We start from the raw sequence: 18,670 nt of genomic DNA, 5'->3' as shown, positions 1-18,670 counted from the left end.
GCGATCCGTTCACTCGTATTATTTTCTCAAGCTACACTCCGCATGATCTAGAGACGATTTAGTATAATGAGCTGTTTCTAGTACAGCGTCTGATCATCATAAGCGTCGTTATTGGTTGGTTGCCATTATTATATCATCCTTGACATTGAAGAACATAGCAAAGCTAAGAACAGCCAGTATTTCCATATACTAGTTTCTTATTCTGATTGACCTTTGCTATGTGTAGCCGTCATGTTGTTCTCTTGGATAAGCGACTTGCATCTGCGCTTGTATTGTATTGTATGCACGTACATGCGGTAGACGACGTCCTTAGCTCAGGCACACTAGACGGTACGTCAAAGCTAAAGCAATTGAGCGGGAACGGACGCTAGTCCTAGAGCGGATAATCGGAGCGCCGACCGTTGCAAGGACACTGTTGCCAGTGTATCCATAAATGAAATAGGCCGAAATACGTTTGGCGATTAATTCCGACAGTTCATTGTCATCGTCTGCTCACTACCGTAACTGTACGTATGATACATTTGATATATTATTGAGCGGGCGCTTCGACATAGAAAATGAAGGCGGGTTTCGGCCGACGAGGCGCCGGCCGCGTCTCGTTAACCGCCATGATCGTGCCTGTGATCACTATTGATGGATTGGACCTTATTTTTCCCAGTTTCCTTTTCGTTTTTCCTCTGTTGAACGTATTCCGAGTGCTACTGTTATATATCGATTGGTTATAGGTAGGTTATATTTGAATTAATCTATTGAAATGTGCTTCGATAGTACTGCAAGCTAACGAGCTAACAAGCTAAGAAACGAACTATTGTTCTATTTGCAAATAAACGAGATCCGCCGTCCTCGAATTCCGGCCGCCTTTCCTCACCGGGGTTTTCGGCCCCCGAGACGAGGACCATCATAGTAGTGATGAAGTAGCACATACTATTTATATAGCGAAAGTTACAATAATTATTAACGGTTGACCAGCATCTCATGACCATGGTGGCGGCATCGGCATAGATATTCCTTAGTGGGCCAATTCTCCTCTCTTTCGTTCACTGTCACCCCACCCCACCCCACCCCCCACGATCTTCCTAACTGGAAATTGTTGTCGAATAGCTGATTCAATAGATGGTGACGCACAAAATCTAATGATACTTAGCTTGCTATTATGGTCCGATCGTTGTTGTAGGCCAATCGACGCCTGAAAGTGTCTGTCCGTGTGATCTCTTCCAACAGTCGAGGGTCGTTTTTTTCCGTTATGCATTAAGCAGACTTCATGTAAATGGCGTTGTTCTCGGTCGTAGACATTGCGAAAAATTGACGTTATTCGATAGCTCATTTGCGGTGGCGGTCGCTGACCACTGTGCTTAATCACACCTATTACTATCTTACCTGGCGCCATTGTGGCGCCAGCCCCCTCTCCGCTTTAACGTTGGTCATCAGTGTTAATAACACTGAACGTCACAGCGTCGTGCACACGTTCACAAATACACAAGAGCTGACACATGTAACATCACAATAAGCAAATGCCAGTTATTAGAAACACATTACGCGCTCCATTATTAGGGGGCGGTAAACGTATTCCGAGAGGAGTGGCACCAGGAACCGTTGACGAGTGAAACCTGCGTGTATATAAATACAGACTGATGAGGTGGCATCGATGAAGACGAAGATCGGCCAAGCTCCAACCAGTACTATCCGATTTGCACCCCTATTTAGGAAGCACACACAAGAGAAAATCAATTATATAGATATTTAATGACACAGATGTTAATGATGACCATAATAATAATTATATACTTGGACGTAAATAGCGTCAATATTATAGTACCCAAATAAAGACGCTGTACTGAACAGAAAAAACGACGAGAAGAACCCTACGAGCTGGCTAATTAATGGCTAAAACAGGGTTACTGTAGTTACTATTAACCGGGATTGAGTATAGTTATTATAGACATTGTTTATGTGTGTGCGCGTACGAGCAATATGTTCAATGGCGAGGTTCTAATAGATATAAATCAGCGCATTCTGCGTCTGTGGGGTGCGTGTATGTGGCAGCAGTATGTGATCAAGTGTGGTCAGACATGATCAGACTCAGTACCATTGTTGGGGTAGCAGCTGACTGCTCGTAGGCGTTAGACATGGCTGTTGTTCGAAAACACCTTGACGGTTCCTCATTGGGAACCAGCTCGATTGTATTTAAGAGTTCGATGCACAACCGCGATACAGCGTAAATTAATTGTTGTTCCATTGACAAAAGGGGTTGACCAATGCACCGTAGGCACAGCCTAGTACTTGAACTAAAAATTCTATAAAATATTCTGTAACAGTAAAAACTCTATTAGAAGAATTATTGAAGTAATTGAGAGTCAGCTGGATAACCAGTTTAGTATAGGTGATGAAGAAGTCCCATCTGCCAGCGTACTAATTGAATGTACAACAAAATGTACGACTCCCCTAGTGGTCACCAAATGATTTGCGGTATATAGAGCATATAATACATTGCCTTAACAAGGACACATCTGTCCTGTCAAAAGCAATATATAAAACTTTTTTTTTTGTGTCATTTGCAATGGTATTAATATTTAGTTATATTCTGTTGTATGTTTTTTTTGACTTAAACATTGATGCGCTAAATGACTGTTCTCCTATAGATGTCGCTACGCCAGTGCGACAATGGCGGTTACGTTGACCCGTAACATCTCGACAGTTTGCCCGATCCCACTGTGTAAAAATGTCAGTATTTTCTTTTTTTTATAATAGATCGCTTCTTTCCGGCTCGATAGTTCTGTGTGAGTAAATGTGATCTAGAAGATCGTCCGCGACGGACTGGAGGTAACCAAATCAAGGATAACAAATTGAAGCGGAGTAGTAATCGAAGAAGTCTAACCGCAAACGGCTCTATGAGAAGTCAATGCTAGCTGACATAAATGATGAACACTTTCTCTGCCCGATGATCTTTTTCAAGCCGTCGTTGTGTAATCATTATTACTATATGTAACTAACTAATAGAAGAACATATTACCAATCATATTTCTATAATAAAGCAGTATTACTAATGTAGCCTTTTTGGCGGCCTTTTGAATATACCGGATAGGACACACGAGCGCTTTAGGCGGATCCGAGAAAGAGTAATGGCGTCCCACTCTTTTCGTTATGCATATATAATGGCTCGGTGGCTAAACGTACGAGTTGTAGGTAGAAGCGGAGTTGGCTGTGCCCCTTTGCTACTTTACGATATTCTGAGAAAATCAATTTACAAGCTACCATATCCGTCACTTCGGAGGAGTTCATAGAATCACAGAATTCTGCGCCAGCTTTGCCTGTAGCTCTTACGGTGGCGAAGATCGCCACGTTTGAGGTCCTTGATACAGCTGTCGTTATTGAATGATATTGGATTTTTATCCTCTTTTTTATTTTCTCTATTATTTATTACCACTACGACCATCAGTAGGAACGTTCTAACTGCAACTAGGCTACCAAAAGCATTTTCCATTACTTTGTCACACTTCTGGCTGACTAGTGCAGGATCTACATACGTTATCCGATCGCTGCCGGCATCGGAATCGTACGACGTACACAGCAGCTTTTGTTACTGATCACTATCGTGAGGCGCAAGGTAGATAGATACCGGCAATCGGGAAGGAGAGTTGTCAGCATCGTTGCAGAACTTCATTTATTAATACATTCGCTATATGATGGTGATCGGTGGATGAAGAGCGGCTACCTTTCTAGTTCTGAGAGTAAGGTGACCACAAGGCAATTGCATCACTGGTCTGATCTAGTTATTATGCATAGATCGTGACGCTGATTATTATTATTATTGTTATTTAATTTACTCCATGATACGACGAATATACCGATCAATATTGACTTCCCTGCTTTGGTTTCGTCCAGTTGGTAAGCATCAGAACGACTGAAGGCCTGCTATCGATAGTAATAAAAAAAATATCAGCTTGACAAATAAAATCTTTTCACATTTGAGAAAAGGAAGATAGTAGTTTCTGGATCTAGGCTTTCTGCGTTCACTGATCAAGTCTAGCAATTGAAAACAACGCTTTAATAAGTAAGACTTTCCAACTACACAGCAGCTTGTTAGCAGAAAAAAAAATTGCCATCTTCGCCACCGAATGCAGTAGCGAAGTTCGGAATCGGGTACAGTGACCAGTCCCGTTTATGCGTCTTGTTTTTTCCACTCGTCTATAGAATAAACCGAACAGACGAACGCATCCAAGTATCTGCCTATTTTTGCTAAGAAAGCTCAACGATGGCTAAAATATCAGCAGCATCGATAAACTGAAAAGAATATAGAGAGAGGTTAGATAAATTGGCGACCAATTTCCCCAGGTTTAGTATTTGAATCCATTATTAATCGTTATCGTCCATTCCAAATTAACCGATCTAATACTGATAAACGCGTCCCTATACCGACTGCTTATCTCTATTATTATTATCTATAATTGATCGATACTTGAGTCAATGTAGGTGTTGCATTGTAATCCTCCAAACCGTTTACGTCTATGTATTAAGTTTGAAGGATTTTTTTTTGTCAGTAAGATGTGCGAAGTGTATAGTTGGTCAAGTAAAAATTTTCTATATAAATCCAATGCTGATCGGGTAAACGGTGTTACAAACTGTAGTACGATTGCTGATATCCCGCATAGAGTATAGGCAGAAATATAGACGAAAAATAGAACACGTCCAAAGTGTTCTGTGAATTACGGACGATGATATTTCACTGTAATTTCTATTTTTTTTTTTCTAGAGTAATAATTTTCCAAGATTATATCATTGATTCTCATCGATTGACAATATCAGTAAGTAATTAATGGTGACCATGATTATTTTTCGCTAATGATCAGAAAGGCTGAAGACGAAGCCGTCGAAGAAGATATTAGAGACCCTAAAGGCTCCATCAGTTGATGTTATCACATACATAACACGATGCCGCTGGTGAAGATACGCTCAAGACATCTTGTTCAAACCACGGCAGCACCACTGATCAAGTAATTATAATTATGTTGTGTAGCCGAGAAGCTATATTTTGCATACTAATTCAAATTATAGGGACGTAAAAATGTGAGTGAGCGCTGAATAATGAATGTGTGCTAAATGCGATACGCTCCCAGAGCCTAATGTACTATATAAGGAACCGGTTCTAATGAAGAACATATTACACAGGACGTCATCACACAAAGGTTCTATCAGGCCAGTATCATACAAGGTCCTGTGCTGCGGGCGATTCACTGAGGAAAAACTGGCAGAGCCATATATCTCTGCCGGAGCTCGAGCTTCAAGCATATTTAATGTCTCCGTACCTCAGTCGATGTCGATAAAGTTTCTAGATTTTTAAAGATGATCTGCTACACTTGATTATACGTAACTTAAGTTGCGCAGAACGAACTTTACTGACTGGAAACTAATGGATGCAGCTCGTCTTTGCATCGCGAATCGAGGATCGATTAAGGTCGATTATAGTCTTATCCTAGTCTACAATGGCGTGGGGGACCCAGCAAAACTAATTTTATATCTAGCGTCTTCACTCACAACGTAGCTATTATAGGATACATCAATTATAGGCTATTATACAAAGCATCTAGATAAAGTGTAGGTGTATCGTTATAACTACGATGGTATTAATTGCAGAGCTCAGACAGACGTTCCTGGAGCTCGACCTGTCCCACCTTGACCCAGTGCGTGGCGTAATCAAACGAAATAAAAAAAAAAATGGCATTCTCCTGAAATACCCGTTACCTTGTAATAACATCACAGTACTGTAATAATATTAGAGACGACGATGATGATGATAATAACACAATAGTGGTTCACGACTTTAGAGGAGTCGTAGGGGATCGTATTGGGCTCTATTATTACGCTTCCATCATTCGTTCAGATCGCCATTATCACCCCACCACCACCACCACCACCACCACCACCACCACCACCACCACCACCACCGCCCCCCAACCCCCGGCTGGTATGGGGGGGGGGGATGGGATCGCTTAAAGTGCCGTAATAGAGCCTGTCGTGAGTAGGTGTCTTTATCCATAGCAGCAGAATTGATAAGAACATTTTGTCTAGTCTGTCTCAGCTGACAACTATACACAGGTGCCGCTAGTTTGTGTGAAATTTCACAAAAATATTGTAATAATAATAGAAGTTGCGGTGATAATGGCACGCTAGTCGTGCACATCTGCACAGGCTAAACGGCTTCTAAAAATAGTGAAGCTTAATTTTATTATTTTTATTATATTAGTGAGTGGTACTTGTTATTAATATTTCTGTATACTTCTTGGTTGCACTTGAATTGCTTCATCATGCGTAGTTGCACCTCGTTGTCAGAGCTCTACAAGGGAACGATGAGCTGGCACGCCCACCCGGAGTCACATCTAACTGCTGAAAAGATTGTCACGTTCGCGAATCACAGACGCGCGAAACAAAAAGACGACAATATTGACGATGGAAGAAGGCAGCTGATGCAGCCGAAAATACTAACACCTCTTCATGTCCTTCTCAAGCCCTTCAAGTCCAGTAAATTCTTACGGATATCTACCTTAATAGTTTATGAAAGTTAAACACATACGCACGCATATCCATCTAACGGGTTAATTATTTTCGCAACTTAGTTAAATAATTTGTACTTTTTTTACGCCACAGAGTAATTGTAACGCTCTATTAAAATGAATATATGTAAATCGCTTTCATATATCGCTTGGACTCTACACTAATCTAAAGAAGTTTTTATTAACTCTAACTATCGCGATATTTGCTTTTGCGCTAAACCGGCGATAACAATTAGCGCTGATTAACCAGCAACGTTCGTAACCCAGGCGTACTCAAAAGAAACGTCTTTATCTAGCTGGCTAGTTCTTAACTTCTGCCCTGTTGTCCGATGATACACGTCTATGGTCCTATATTACTTAGACATTTGTCGTTCATTGTATATTCTTCTTACTACGTGCTAATATTTTTGCGTCATTGTTTGTCTATTCGAAAGAAAGCGTGCTCTGAAACGGATGGCTATGTATTAAATGTAATCATCTAAAGGAACCAAAAATACGCCGTTTCCGCAACGAAAAGAGACATATGCCCAGAGCTTATGAATACGCTGTAGTTGTTTCATCAGAAAATAGGACTCTCATTATTGTACCTTACGGCCTTTCTAGAAGTCGTTCACTTCCTTGCAAAGCTTTCAGCTCAGTTTTCATGCGGTTTTTTAATTCACTGGGCCTATCTCATAACGTAACCATCTATGATAACACTTAGTGCTTACTTGCCAGTAGACAACTGTCTTTGACTCTGTGTCCTGCCAAGTCCTATTGACAAGTCTCTATTGACGTCAAATGTCGAAAAGCAGCTTCGCCCAAGATCCTTTTTCTCGTTTGTTACCTAAGGATTCGCAGCAAGGGTGACATAATGCGAAACGATGCTGCCCAGCGATTCGTTGTTAGACGATGTATTTCTACAGTACCTTCTGCCCTGTTACAGTTGCACAGAGGATTCACCACAACAAAAACATCACTTCAAATAGTTCTAGCTTTTGCTGCTGTCAAGTGGTACTTGTCTCGCAGCGAATACCTTCTTGACGTGACTCCCTACGTTCGATCCACGTCTATACATCCATGCAATCGCGTTTAAGGATTTTCGTCCCCTAAAGCCCTCTGTCGTTTTCCCCTTTCGTTGTGGTGTATGCGTCACGTTCGTTCTTTTAACGCAGGACAGAGACGCTTTTCCTGAGAGAAACATACCACCACCAGCGGCAGATTGTAGTGGTAAAAGAATGTTGTACCGCCTTTCTCTCTGTGCAGGTAGAAACTGTCTCGCTCATCGCTATCCCTTGTCCTTACGGTCTGATGGCGGCAAGCAGCAAACCGATCGGCCGGTCGACAGATAGACAGACAAACAGAAAGCCAGTTCGGGTCGTCCGGCGTGTGCCGGAAAGCTTAAGCTATAGGCGTTCATTGGTTGCTAACAACACAGGTTGTCTGCGCTTTGTTGACTAAGGTTGACTAGGACGGGCGCGATGACGACGACGCAATCGCGAGTCAAGACAGGCCGCGGCCTACTACGCGTGCGTAGTTGTTAGAGAGAAGACGCTAATGCTACCGGCAGCACTATTGACGCGGGCACGTCGTGCTGCTGCCGTTGCTCTTAATGCGAGCTCACGCGTGTCTCCAGATGGTAGTAGTCGTGGGAGCGGTGGTGGATATTGTAACTTCGAAGCAAAGCAAAAGTAGCGCCTGCCGCTAGCAAATCCGGCAGTGTGTGATAACCGTGCATAGCACACATAGTGACAGGATACCAGCGTTAATCGGTCGGTCTGATCGCGCCACGTTTAAGGACGAGAAGCAAGTAGGGAATTTAATGTGGTATCGTTTTATTAGCAGACCTTCTGTCGCTAAACAATTGCAAGCATAGTATACACGAGGTTAATCCTGTTCTGTGGCATGTTTACTCCTATGCACAACTTATGCAGAACGCGAGTTTATCAAATATTTATTGCATTTTTTTTATAACATCTGTTAGCAACAGCGGCAGGGATTAATGCCCTCCCTGGCAAGCCCTTTGAACGTGCTGCCAGTGTGACATAGTCAAATTCATCCAATGAATTATCAAACGGTAATTCGCTCTTCTGTTGCGAGAACTATCACTCATTTGCCTATAAAACGTCGATAATGGCTAAAGATAAGTGTCTGAAATTTTTATAGAGCTGATTGTTAAACATGACGCCGAAGTCGACTTCTTAAAACCTGTCAGTTGGTGGGCTGGTGCGTGATGCTACTATGTACTACACTGAAATCTTACATGGCATTCCATGCGTCTGTCGGGGCCGAGTTACGAAAGACTTTACGCGTCGAGCTAGACATAAAGGCACGACACGGCGACCATCGCAGGACCGGCTCTAAAAAGCTTTCAGTCTTTACAAGCGAACCAATAAACGACTTTTGAAGACTGGGCCGCTGCTCGCTCTGTAACGAGGCTGTTAACAAGGCAGATCATTTATATCGCGCCTCGTTTTGACATATTATGGCATTCCTCGCATTGTACCTTCCACGGTGGCCTAAGCAGCATTTCTATGAGCATACGTCAAAGCTTGTACGAATGAGATATGTATATGTTTCATTTGTGAAAACGGTAACAATACCCAGATCGGGTTGTTTACAGTTAGGTGCCGTATCGGTTAGTTACCAAGTAGGGTTGATACGATCTTAAAATAGCCTTACTCTTAAGAACATGCAAACGTACTTCGTTCATTGTTGTATCGTCGAATTCCGGACAATATTTTCGTTAAAGCACCGTTTCTCGAAATGCCTAATCTTATTGTTTGTTTGATTCGAGAAATGTAGCTTTGCTTAATGTATTCTCCGGTTTACTACGACTCTGGTGTTTTTTTTTTTATTTGATCACAACGCCCACGTGCGTTGGTACATCGTCTTAATAGCGTTTCATTTGTTTTTGGGTCGTCTACTGGGTTCTAATCTGAAAACCTTCACTTATTTAGGATTAATCTGTTGGGACGTTTCCGCAAATCGATTTTCATCGATAGAGTTCTCTGAACAGAACAGACTGAACAGATCATCGATCTATTACAGATTCGTTTACTATACCACTGAATATTTAACGTATTCACAAATATTCTGCTGTTATTAATATGGTGGACCTTCAGAAAAATTCGGATCGAGCGTGTTTTTACAGCGCTACGTACTGGCGTCTGCGTCCGACATAACAGTTTAGCGCGGTCAAGTCCTTTGATCTAAGAGAGCTTGAATGAGTTTTCTATGTGTGAGTTTTACCCATTTTTTGGATATATGAGCTTCTTGTGGTTGACGATTACGCCTGCGGAGAAGCGCGGCATCCTGATGTTTTCTCATCGCTATGATGCTTGCTTGTTATTATGGCTATGATTATGGATGCCTGTTACCGTCTTTAGAATATTGATTTTTCCTTGCTTCAACAACAGGGTCTGGCGAATTTTTCATATCCTTTATATGTGCCACGACACCGTGATAATGGTTGTTTTGATGAAACTCTGAAACTGAGCCGGTCAAACGTGCGCATCCTACATTATAATATACGGAATTATGGCGTCTTCTGTTATGTGTTTTTGAGTCTGCTGCACACCAAGCGTTTGCTGTTTTTTACGCGAGAGCACCAGGTGCATTTTCTTTCTGTGTCCTAGTGCTAGGCCTCCTCTGCAGGCATTCTCTCTAGTTGACTCTGACCCTTCTAAGCTTCTACAATATTATCTAACTTTTTCGGTTATTTCTCTAAATTCTACAACAGCAACTATAGAACGCCTATATTAAACCGCAAGCGGAATCGACACTTCATTTTCACATCAGACGCTCGTGTAGTCAAGGGCAGTTGAAGCTGTCGCCAATAGACGACATAGTCCTACTGACACGTATTGTTCTGAGACGGTATGACTTATTTATTTCCATTATATCACTTTTCCCCTCGAGGGAACGCTACCGAACGAATATGTACTAAATACATTTAACCACTTCTCCAATTTTAGATCGAGTAGATTTATATGTCCATGCTATTATTCTCTGCTTTACTACTTAAGCCTCCGCTGCCCACTTATCGACCCAAACCGGTCTTGAACATGCTGGCATCGCCCACAACGTTGTGGTCGTGGATCGACAGAAGAATTGGTCAAAGCTTAAAGCGAATCAGTCCATAATCGCTGGTTACTTTTCTATTTTCTTTTATTTTTTGCTTCAAAGAGCGCCGGCTAGAGTTCCCTTGAGCGGCTCGCGGCGCTGCGTCGTATGATTATCGTATGTTGCCTGTGGTTCGTTTCGGAGCGTTTGGCCGTGTTCAGTTGTAGCGCACACTGGCTGGAGCAAGCGCCATCTTTCTTCTCGGCATTCTTAGGTCCATTGCCTGTTTATCCTCTCGTCTGCTCTTCTTCCTTCTCTTTCTTTTAGTTCTTTCTATTCTTTCCTCTTTGTCGTCGTTGCCTTCAGAAGCATTTGCGTCTAGGCAACACAACAAAAGAGAACATCGCCAGCAGTATGACTATTATGGCTGGCGGAACATCTTCAAAGGAGAAAAGCAAAGGAAGAAACTGGACGGGGATGGTGCGAAAAGCGGAATCTGTGCAGATGCTGGTGCCGCTGCCGTTAGTGGCTGTGTTTCAACACTCGTGATGTGGCCTCCTTTTTCGCTGTGCCGGTCGACTCTAGCGCGACAAGGTGCTGCATTAAGAGGCAGAGTCCGCAGCGAGTTGACGCGTCGACGCTGTTGCGTACTTTCTCCAAGACAACCGCCTCTTTGCTCCGTCGCGGTTATTCGCTGGGAAAGCGCTTAGCGGAACAGCAAGCACGTATCGTCCGACACCCGCCGGCTGGGAAATAGAACTTTTAAAATCGTACGGAAACGAGCTGGCGGCAGCAGCAGCAGCAGCGTCGGCGGTGGTGGTTAATACTGGTCGCGGCCATGACATGTATTTAGTTCAGAATCGCTGATCACGTTAGCTACTGCCGCTCCGAATCATGACCATCATCATCGCCATATAAGAAGACATCAGAGGCGCATTAATTGGTTTTTGCGGTTAACCGCGAGTTTGACGCTGCCTGTTGTTTTTGTGGCTTTATCAGTAGTGCTGGTAGCTGAGTTCACTTAATTCATTCGATCGCTGCTCCAGCTAAGAGCTGAATTTAGAGCTGTACAAGGTAACGCATTGATCCATCCATGCGTTGACTGTTACAGGAGAAGGCCGACGGAACAAAACGTTAAGATTAGCTGCGTTAGCGGGCGCTATGATCGCCGCTGGTCGGAACAATATAGCAGAATTGCCTATATGGTGGACAAAGAAATTAGGATTAGGAGTTCTTAAAGGCGTTTAGGACGAGCACTACAGAAGCGGCGGCGAGGGCGAGGGCGAGGGGGGGGGGGGGCTGTTAATCGAAAAAGGTGAGATAAGATAGGACGGTCAGTGTTAGTAATGGATGTCGTCTATCTAGCCAAGGGAGAAGTTAAAATCGAGCCTCTTTTCGACTATTATGACAGTTATGTGCAGTGGTCTTGTTTAATGGCTTCATAAGTTGCTATGTTGCAGTAATGAAGGACTTTTAAATGAAGTCGTAAGGGGAAGCTACTTACTTCAAACAGATGCTGTAGCTATAATGCTTTTAATAATGAGTATAATTGGGCAGTATTCGCTCTCATTGCGTCTTTGTTTTGTCTCAACTCTACAGGTTCCGAATCGACAATACGGATCACATAATCGACGTTAATCGGGGAAATCAAGCGTACGACTTCGATCAGGTATGCACTGCACAAATGCTATGCCACTATAATAGTGTCGACCTATGTAAGACAGCTTTAAGCTGCACCCTGCACCTTTATTATAGAGTTTATATTCCTACGAAACCTAATTAGAGATACTTGCCCTAGATGACGTACATGACATATACGAAAGTGAGGTGAACAGATTCAGCGATCTGAACTTCTGAAGGCAGCTGTCAGATGTACGTATCTGCGTATACTTTCGCTTGTCCATCTTGCGTACTGCTATATATTTCGGTTATATAGTCTAAATTGTTCCCTATTAAACGATGGATCGTAAGCTTTTACATCTGAGGGCGAACTTTGCTCAAAAAATTACGTTTCTTCGAAAAGCGAAACGTTTTGCCCTTTGTTACTAGTTAATACAGCTCACGATAAGCAAAAATGTGCAGCATTTTTCTTAGTTTTTCTTTTACTGTTAAAATTGCGGCCCTGTAGGTGGATATAATTTGCCCGTCGTATTTGGTGGGAACACCGCCTCGAGATATGGAAACGTATATTATCTATCTAGCTTCCCGGCACGAGTACGAAACCTGTACCCTTCTCGGGAGTTCGGCATCGCGGCTCGTGGCAAAATGCAATGGAAACGCTGGAAAAGCGTTGAAGTATACCATCACATTCAGGTAAGCGTCTTTTTTTGCTGTTGTTCTTGGAGAACAGATTCGTCATATATTAGGTACTATTATGGGTTTACAATGGGGTGAACATTTTTCATGTTCCTCTTCTGTTTATTGATCGTCAACGTGTGTTTAGATCGTTCACGCCTCAACCGGGAGGACATGAGTTTCGACCCGGTTTCGATTATTATCTGATATCTACATCAAGCGGACGTCCCGGAGGGCTTAATCAAGATCACGGTGGTGCCTGCCGAGAGCATAACATGAAGCTCATCTTTAAAGTGTGCTGTGATCCTCACGGTTAGTGTTTGTAGAAGGCATTTGTTCATATAGAAGTAGGCTATATTACAATGCAATATAATGGAAAAGAATAAAAATCAAGATTTCAGTTTTCGTAAAACTAGGCTTTGCTTATTGCATCTAGGTGTAGGTCTAAACGTACAGTCTACGCTCTAACATCTTACAGATGACCCATATCGTGCACCACCAGCGTCGCAGTCGAACACCACCGTCGATGGATTTTCGGCAGAGCGGGTAGAAGAGACCACAGAAAAGTGGACGCCATTTCGGAGGTTGCCATCGGCGTCAACGGACGTCTCAAGGATACCTTCAACTGGAGTGGATCGCCATAGAGCTCAAGCAGCGGCTGGCTACAATGGTATTCATCGTGATACTGGTACTGGTAATGTTTTGCTTGTTATTTGTATATGTTTTCAACAGCTTTTGTTCTATGTCTGTCTTGGATGAAGTGAATACTTCAATACGTTACAATGAACGACCACCGCTGTGACGACTTGTGCTTTTCTTACCTATTCAGTTTCAGCTGCTTAAAAACAGAATCCTCTCAGAGAGAGAACACGCTCAGTGAGAGAAAGCTCGTTGCAGAGCATTCTCTCACTGAGCGTGAGCCACCATTCTCGAAGATTTCCCCATTTTTGACAATTCTACCGCTACCTCAATCTGAGCAGCTATGATAATTGCTCTAATACCGCATTCTCGTCCGTTAGCAGATCGAAATTGGCTGGATTCGATGGGAACGAATTTTTTAAGATTCTTCTATTTATTCATGGAATTCTTTCCTTTTTGGAACCTTCCTATCGGAAAAGACCCGGGTAAAAGTTCCTGTTGGTTAGGGCTCTGACCAAGGCAAAGCGGGGCCTTCACAAATAGATAAAAACGATACTTTTTACACGAACTTGATTGAAACTTCAAGTATTACTAATTTTTGTGTAACACACTCTGTAACAAAGGCGTCGTTGAGCGTAAGCTTTTTTGGCGCTTTAACCGACGAAATGTTACGCCTTACAAGATAAATGCAAAATAATAAGGATATAATATAATTTACAAAAATATCTGTGGTTACTTTTAAAGTATTGACTAATCACATGTTGTTAGAGTTTCGTATGCCCATCAGGCTGTTAGACTATCGCACCCTAACGTGGCCCTTATCTGTATAAATGAGCAATAATAATTACACCATTATCTAGTACTAATGATAGCGGCTACGTAATTGCCTTGAGCAGAATATAGCTTTTAGGCGTACCTAGTCTTCGAGTAACTTGTTGGTGTATGATCACAAGTTTTCCTGTTCTAGTCACTTCTCAAATAAGTTATATTTTATAAGTCAAGAGTAAAAAAATCTATGCAAATAATGCAAAGTGCTTTATAATAGTTCATCAAAGTAACGTGAAGTTCAATGTTATGAGGGCAAGGATTGTATGAGTGGGTTTCCATGACCATAGAGTTCTTGCACGAAACGAGCAGTTGTATTCTGTGTACATGCGTGCTGGATGCTGCACTGTACATACATGCATGCATGCGGCATCATTTCGTTTTTGTGTCATGGTAGGTGCATGACATTAATCAACGTTTAAGGTTGGCATACTAGGTTACGGGGAATATCTCTTAAATAAAAGTTGAATGCCTTTACAGCGTAGTTTTCTTCTGTCGATGGGAAGTTGTTTTAGTTACAACCATTGTGCATAGAATTGCGATTTCGCTTTTGAGAACGTCCTCAGTGTGCAATAATAACAATTATACCAAAAGAATAATCAAGCTGGTCTACTTTGAGTAAGGCGATCTTTTCGCAACGGTGCGTGCTTACATTTTAGCGGTCTTCACATTTATTTTTTGTTCTCATCTATAACATTTCACTCTTTTATTATGCAGCTCCGACACGCCGTATCTTCACACCGTCAGCAGACAGCAGCGGTATCGGGCGAAACGGGGACGTCCTAACAGACCTGCAGCAGCAGCAGCAGCAGCAGCAGCAGCGAGGTCCTTCGAATCACTCTTCATCATCTTCATCAATGGACACCAACAGCACCAGGTTATCCTCGTCGACCTGGTGTTTTGTATGCAATCAGAGCCATCTGATTTGGCTGGTAATTGTCGCCTGTATTGCAGCTGCCCTCTCAACAGTATTTGTCATTAGATGATGTTTGCTAAGCCGCCACCGACGGCGGCAGCTGCATCATCAGAGTGGAGCACAGAGAGGAGCACTGGCCGGCGCTCCACTCGTACAGTCGGGTTGGTCGGGTCTCGCAATGCCCCCTGCGCACACGGTCATCTTCAGCAAAAACGGCCACAGCCCCGCGTCGGTAGGGACGACGATGACTCATCCAATGGAGGCGACCAGCGTCATCCGGAACACTTACAGTCCCCAGCCAATTAACCACAACAATTCATCTACACAACAGCTGCAGGCTGCAACGATGTTGAGCAATAAGGGTGGCCTGAGTAGCAGCGAAGTAGGTATGATGACGTCGTCGCAGATCTACATGCAGCCAAATCACTATAATATGTAAAAACATCGAGAGAGAAAGAACAGTTGGCGATGATGGGATCCATGCTTCATTTTGGCGAAAAGCAAACAAAAAGTGATTTTTGCCTGTATGTATCGCGTCAAATTGAGCTTGGTTTCTCTCGAACCGAACGTAGCGTACTTCAACTTGAATGCACGTTAAACTGGCTTTAGGAGAAGTTAAAAGGCCGAACGGATACTGAGGCTGGCGCTGATTCCGTGCTTCAAATGCAAAGATGAATATTTTTTTTAATTAGCAATTTTACTAGTGTTAATATGATTATTACTATTTCACGTCGTTACGCACTATTTGTGCCAAATGTGATTAGATCTACGGAAGATATCTCTCAGACAACTCATGCCGTGTATTAAGTTTACACTGTTAGAAGATTTTTGGCTAAATACTGGTCTATGGAGAATGAGATAGAGGTATACTAATAGACTAGAAGAGTAGTTCTTTGGTGTTTATAGAAATAAGTAGTAAATTACTTTTTCACAGCCATTTCAACTTAAAAAGATCTCCAATCTAAAAAAAAAAAAGATTGTCCTCAGGTGAACAAATTGTTTGTGTTCCCTTAAGGCGAACGATACATTTTTTTATGAAAATCAAGTGCATTTTTTTGTTGAGATTTTTTTTGTTACTCATAAACATAGAATAATGTGTAAATATCACGCAAGCTTGTTGAGGGGTGTTTAGCACATTGTTTTTTTTTTTTTTTTTTTTTTTTTTCTGTACAATATGCAGGAGATATGCTTTTACTAAGCTGTTTGTAGTAACAGAGAAATATTGTAGAAGTAAAATAGCGTCTGTCGATTGTTTAAACAAATATAATCATGTAGCTGGTTAGCAGACGCTTGACGGCCCTAAAGATGCACAAACGATCAAGAGTCTTGAATATAGCCGTTGACAAAATGACCACCCTTTGATTATCTACGTACGTTGGGCATCGGAAGCCTGTTGTTGCTGCTGCTGCTGCTGTCTCTGTGAACTTTCTTGTAAAACGTCAAAAAAAGGCTGACTTCACCGATGTACCCTTGGCATTTTAAATAATGCTTCAGTCTCTTCAATAACAATAGCCTTACGATTGCCCCTACCGACTAGACAAATGGTGCTATTTATTCATTTGTTGAGGTCTGAAATTCGATGTTGTTTATATTATTATATTTAAAAGTAATGAAAATGGTGAATTATTATCTACTCGACAGGCAATCGTATCACCCCAATACAATGTACAGTATATAACATAAAAAGTAAAAGTCATTCCCGGGTAATAGTAAATTATTTATAACAACAACGCTGTAACAGGCTGCTGTATAACTTATATTGAAACATATAGGCGAAGCTGGTATGAGTAATGTTTGTATGATCATGTAAATAACATGCATGTTTCGTATGGACAAGGCAGAGAGGTATCGTTTGAAATAGAGACGAAAGATACATACATCGACATATTGAAGAAAATACGGGGAGAAGATGATTAGATGGAAGAGTGCAATTGTCCTTTACCTTATCGAATGTAAATATAATCAAGAAATTGCGGACGATGTCCTATAATGATAATATAAGTTAAATAAATAAGAAGATCAGCAATGCTTTAATGTCATCTTGTCTTTACTTCTGAATAGAAAAAAACCCTATCTAGGTAAGGAAGAACGAAGAATACAGCGGATAGCTCGCATATCGTCACTTCAGAGAGTGAATTGCCAAGGAAGACAAAATTTCAGTTAGATTTCCTTGTAAATTAAAGGATTGAAGAGACGCCTCTGAAGTGTGCGCTAACAATTGTGTCGATGCTTACCCAAAACGCAGTATCATTACTGCAAGTGATGTTTGGTCAATTTGAGATTTCGATCGAAGTGTCTCAAGTTGTAGATTTGCGAGCGATAGTTGCGTTCAGTTCAATAGGACCGATAACTGGACAAGGCAGTAGCCTGCCTAGGGTAGGGTAATAGCAAATTACGGATCCTTTTCATTTTCGTGCTAAATTTTCTGTGGTTAGACAGAAATCCTCTGTTATAAGCTAGGCACGACGAGCGAAGCATTGGTGAACGATTTATTTATTCAGCAGCGGAAGCCAAACAATAGTTACAGGATATCATTAGGTCTAGTGTTATTGTGATAAGCATCTCATTTAGCTTTTTTCACTGTATGTATTACCGTTGGCAATAGCGGACGATCCGGCCAACGGTAGTGTCCGTTTCTGATCCACACAAGTTTATCGGACGTCGATCGAAGACCGACCCCCAACCAAATAAGTCTATTACACGCGAACAAATGGCCGACACGAATTCGGAACGAGGGATCAATCTATAACAGTATCGTATGTTATTATTAAGCTTCTTTTTGATACCGTAAAGCAACAGAAGGATGAGAAAGATCGCTTTGACTGCCTATGAAAACATAGCGATGCGCTGAACCGAGTTTGTCCAGGCCGCATGATGATTCACGAGGCAGGCGTTTTCGCAATTTCATTGTAACCGGCATTGTAACCATTATCTGATTCTTATTATATTCGTATGTAGGTGTTTGTAGAGTCGAAAACAGCTTCGATCTCTAGGAAGGAAAGCTGCGTGTCCTACATTGATTTAGCAATGCGACCACAATGAATGATCATGAACGTACGATACGTGTTTAGTGAGGAACGATTATTACCTAGACGGCAACATCACTTGACGCTTAACAGTCCATCAATCCCAGAATAGACCAGGACAATTAACTGAGCCTGCCAAAGGAAATGCAAGTTCAAGTTTACGCCGCCAGGTTTATAGTGAGAATACTCGTGAATCACGTCTGTAAAACGAAGCGCTCGGCCTAAATGCAATATAAAGTTGCTTTCGGTTTAGGCTTTGTTTATATTTAGGTCGGTACGTAGTCACTGTTGATTTCCTTGATTACATATTGATAGACCCTGGCTGAAATTGAATGTCGAACAGTGGGCTTCTGTAAAATACGGTGCGAAAGCTTCGC

At 42.0% G+C, this 18,670-nt stretch overlaps 1 protein-coding gene across 2 annotated transcripts in view; it reads left to right on the top strand.

The window, feature by feature from the left end:
- LOC111265796 (ephrin-B1) overlaps positions 1-17,301 on the top strand; it is a 105,143-nt gene extending 87,842 nt beyond the window's left edge. The window contains exons 2-6 of one of the 2 annotated variants that reach the window (XM_022842724.2): positions 12,192-12,261; positions 12,721-12,905; positions 13,036-13,199; positions 13,366-13,581; positions 15,069-17,301. In XM_022842724.2, coding sequence (XP_022698459.1) covers positions 12,192-12,261; positions 12,721-12,905; positions 13,036-13,199; positions 13,366-13,581; positions 15,069-15,337 — 904 coding nt within the window. In that variant the 3' untranslated portion in view covers positions 15,338-17,301. The remainder of the gene's footprint in view (positions 1-12,191; positions 12,262-12,720; positions 12,906-13,035; positions 13,200-13,365; positions 13,582-15,068) is intronic. The other variant, XM_022842731.2, reaches the window with a different exon arrangement.
- The last annotated feature ends 1,369 nt before the right edge of the window (positions 17,302-18,670 follow it).

The sequence above is a fragment of the Varroa jacobsoni genome, unplaced genomic scaffold (assembly GCF_002532875.2).
Source record: "Varroa jacobsoni isolate VJ856 unplaced genomic scaffold, vjacob_1.0 scaffold_109, whole genome shotgun sequence".
NCBI classification, from domain to species: domain Eukaryota; kingdom Metazoa; phylum Arthropoda; class Arachnida; order Mesostigmata; family Varroidae; genus Varroa; species Varroa jacobsoni.
Note: the sequence above shows the minus strand (reverse complement) of the source record. Positions and strands in the feature narration are given on the sequence as shown.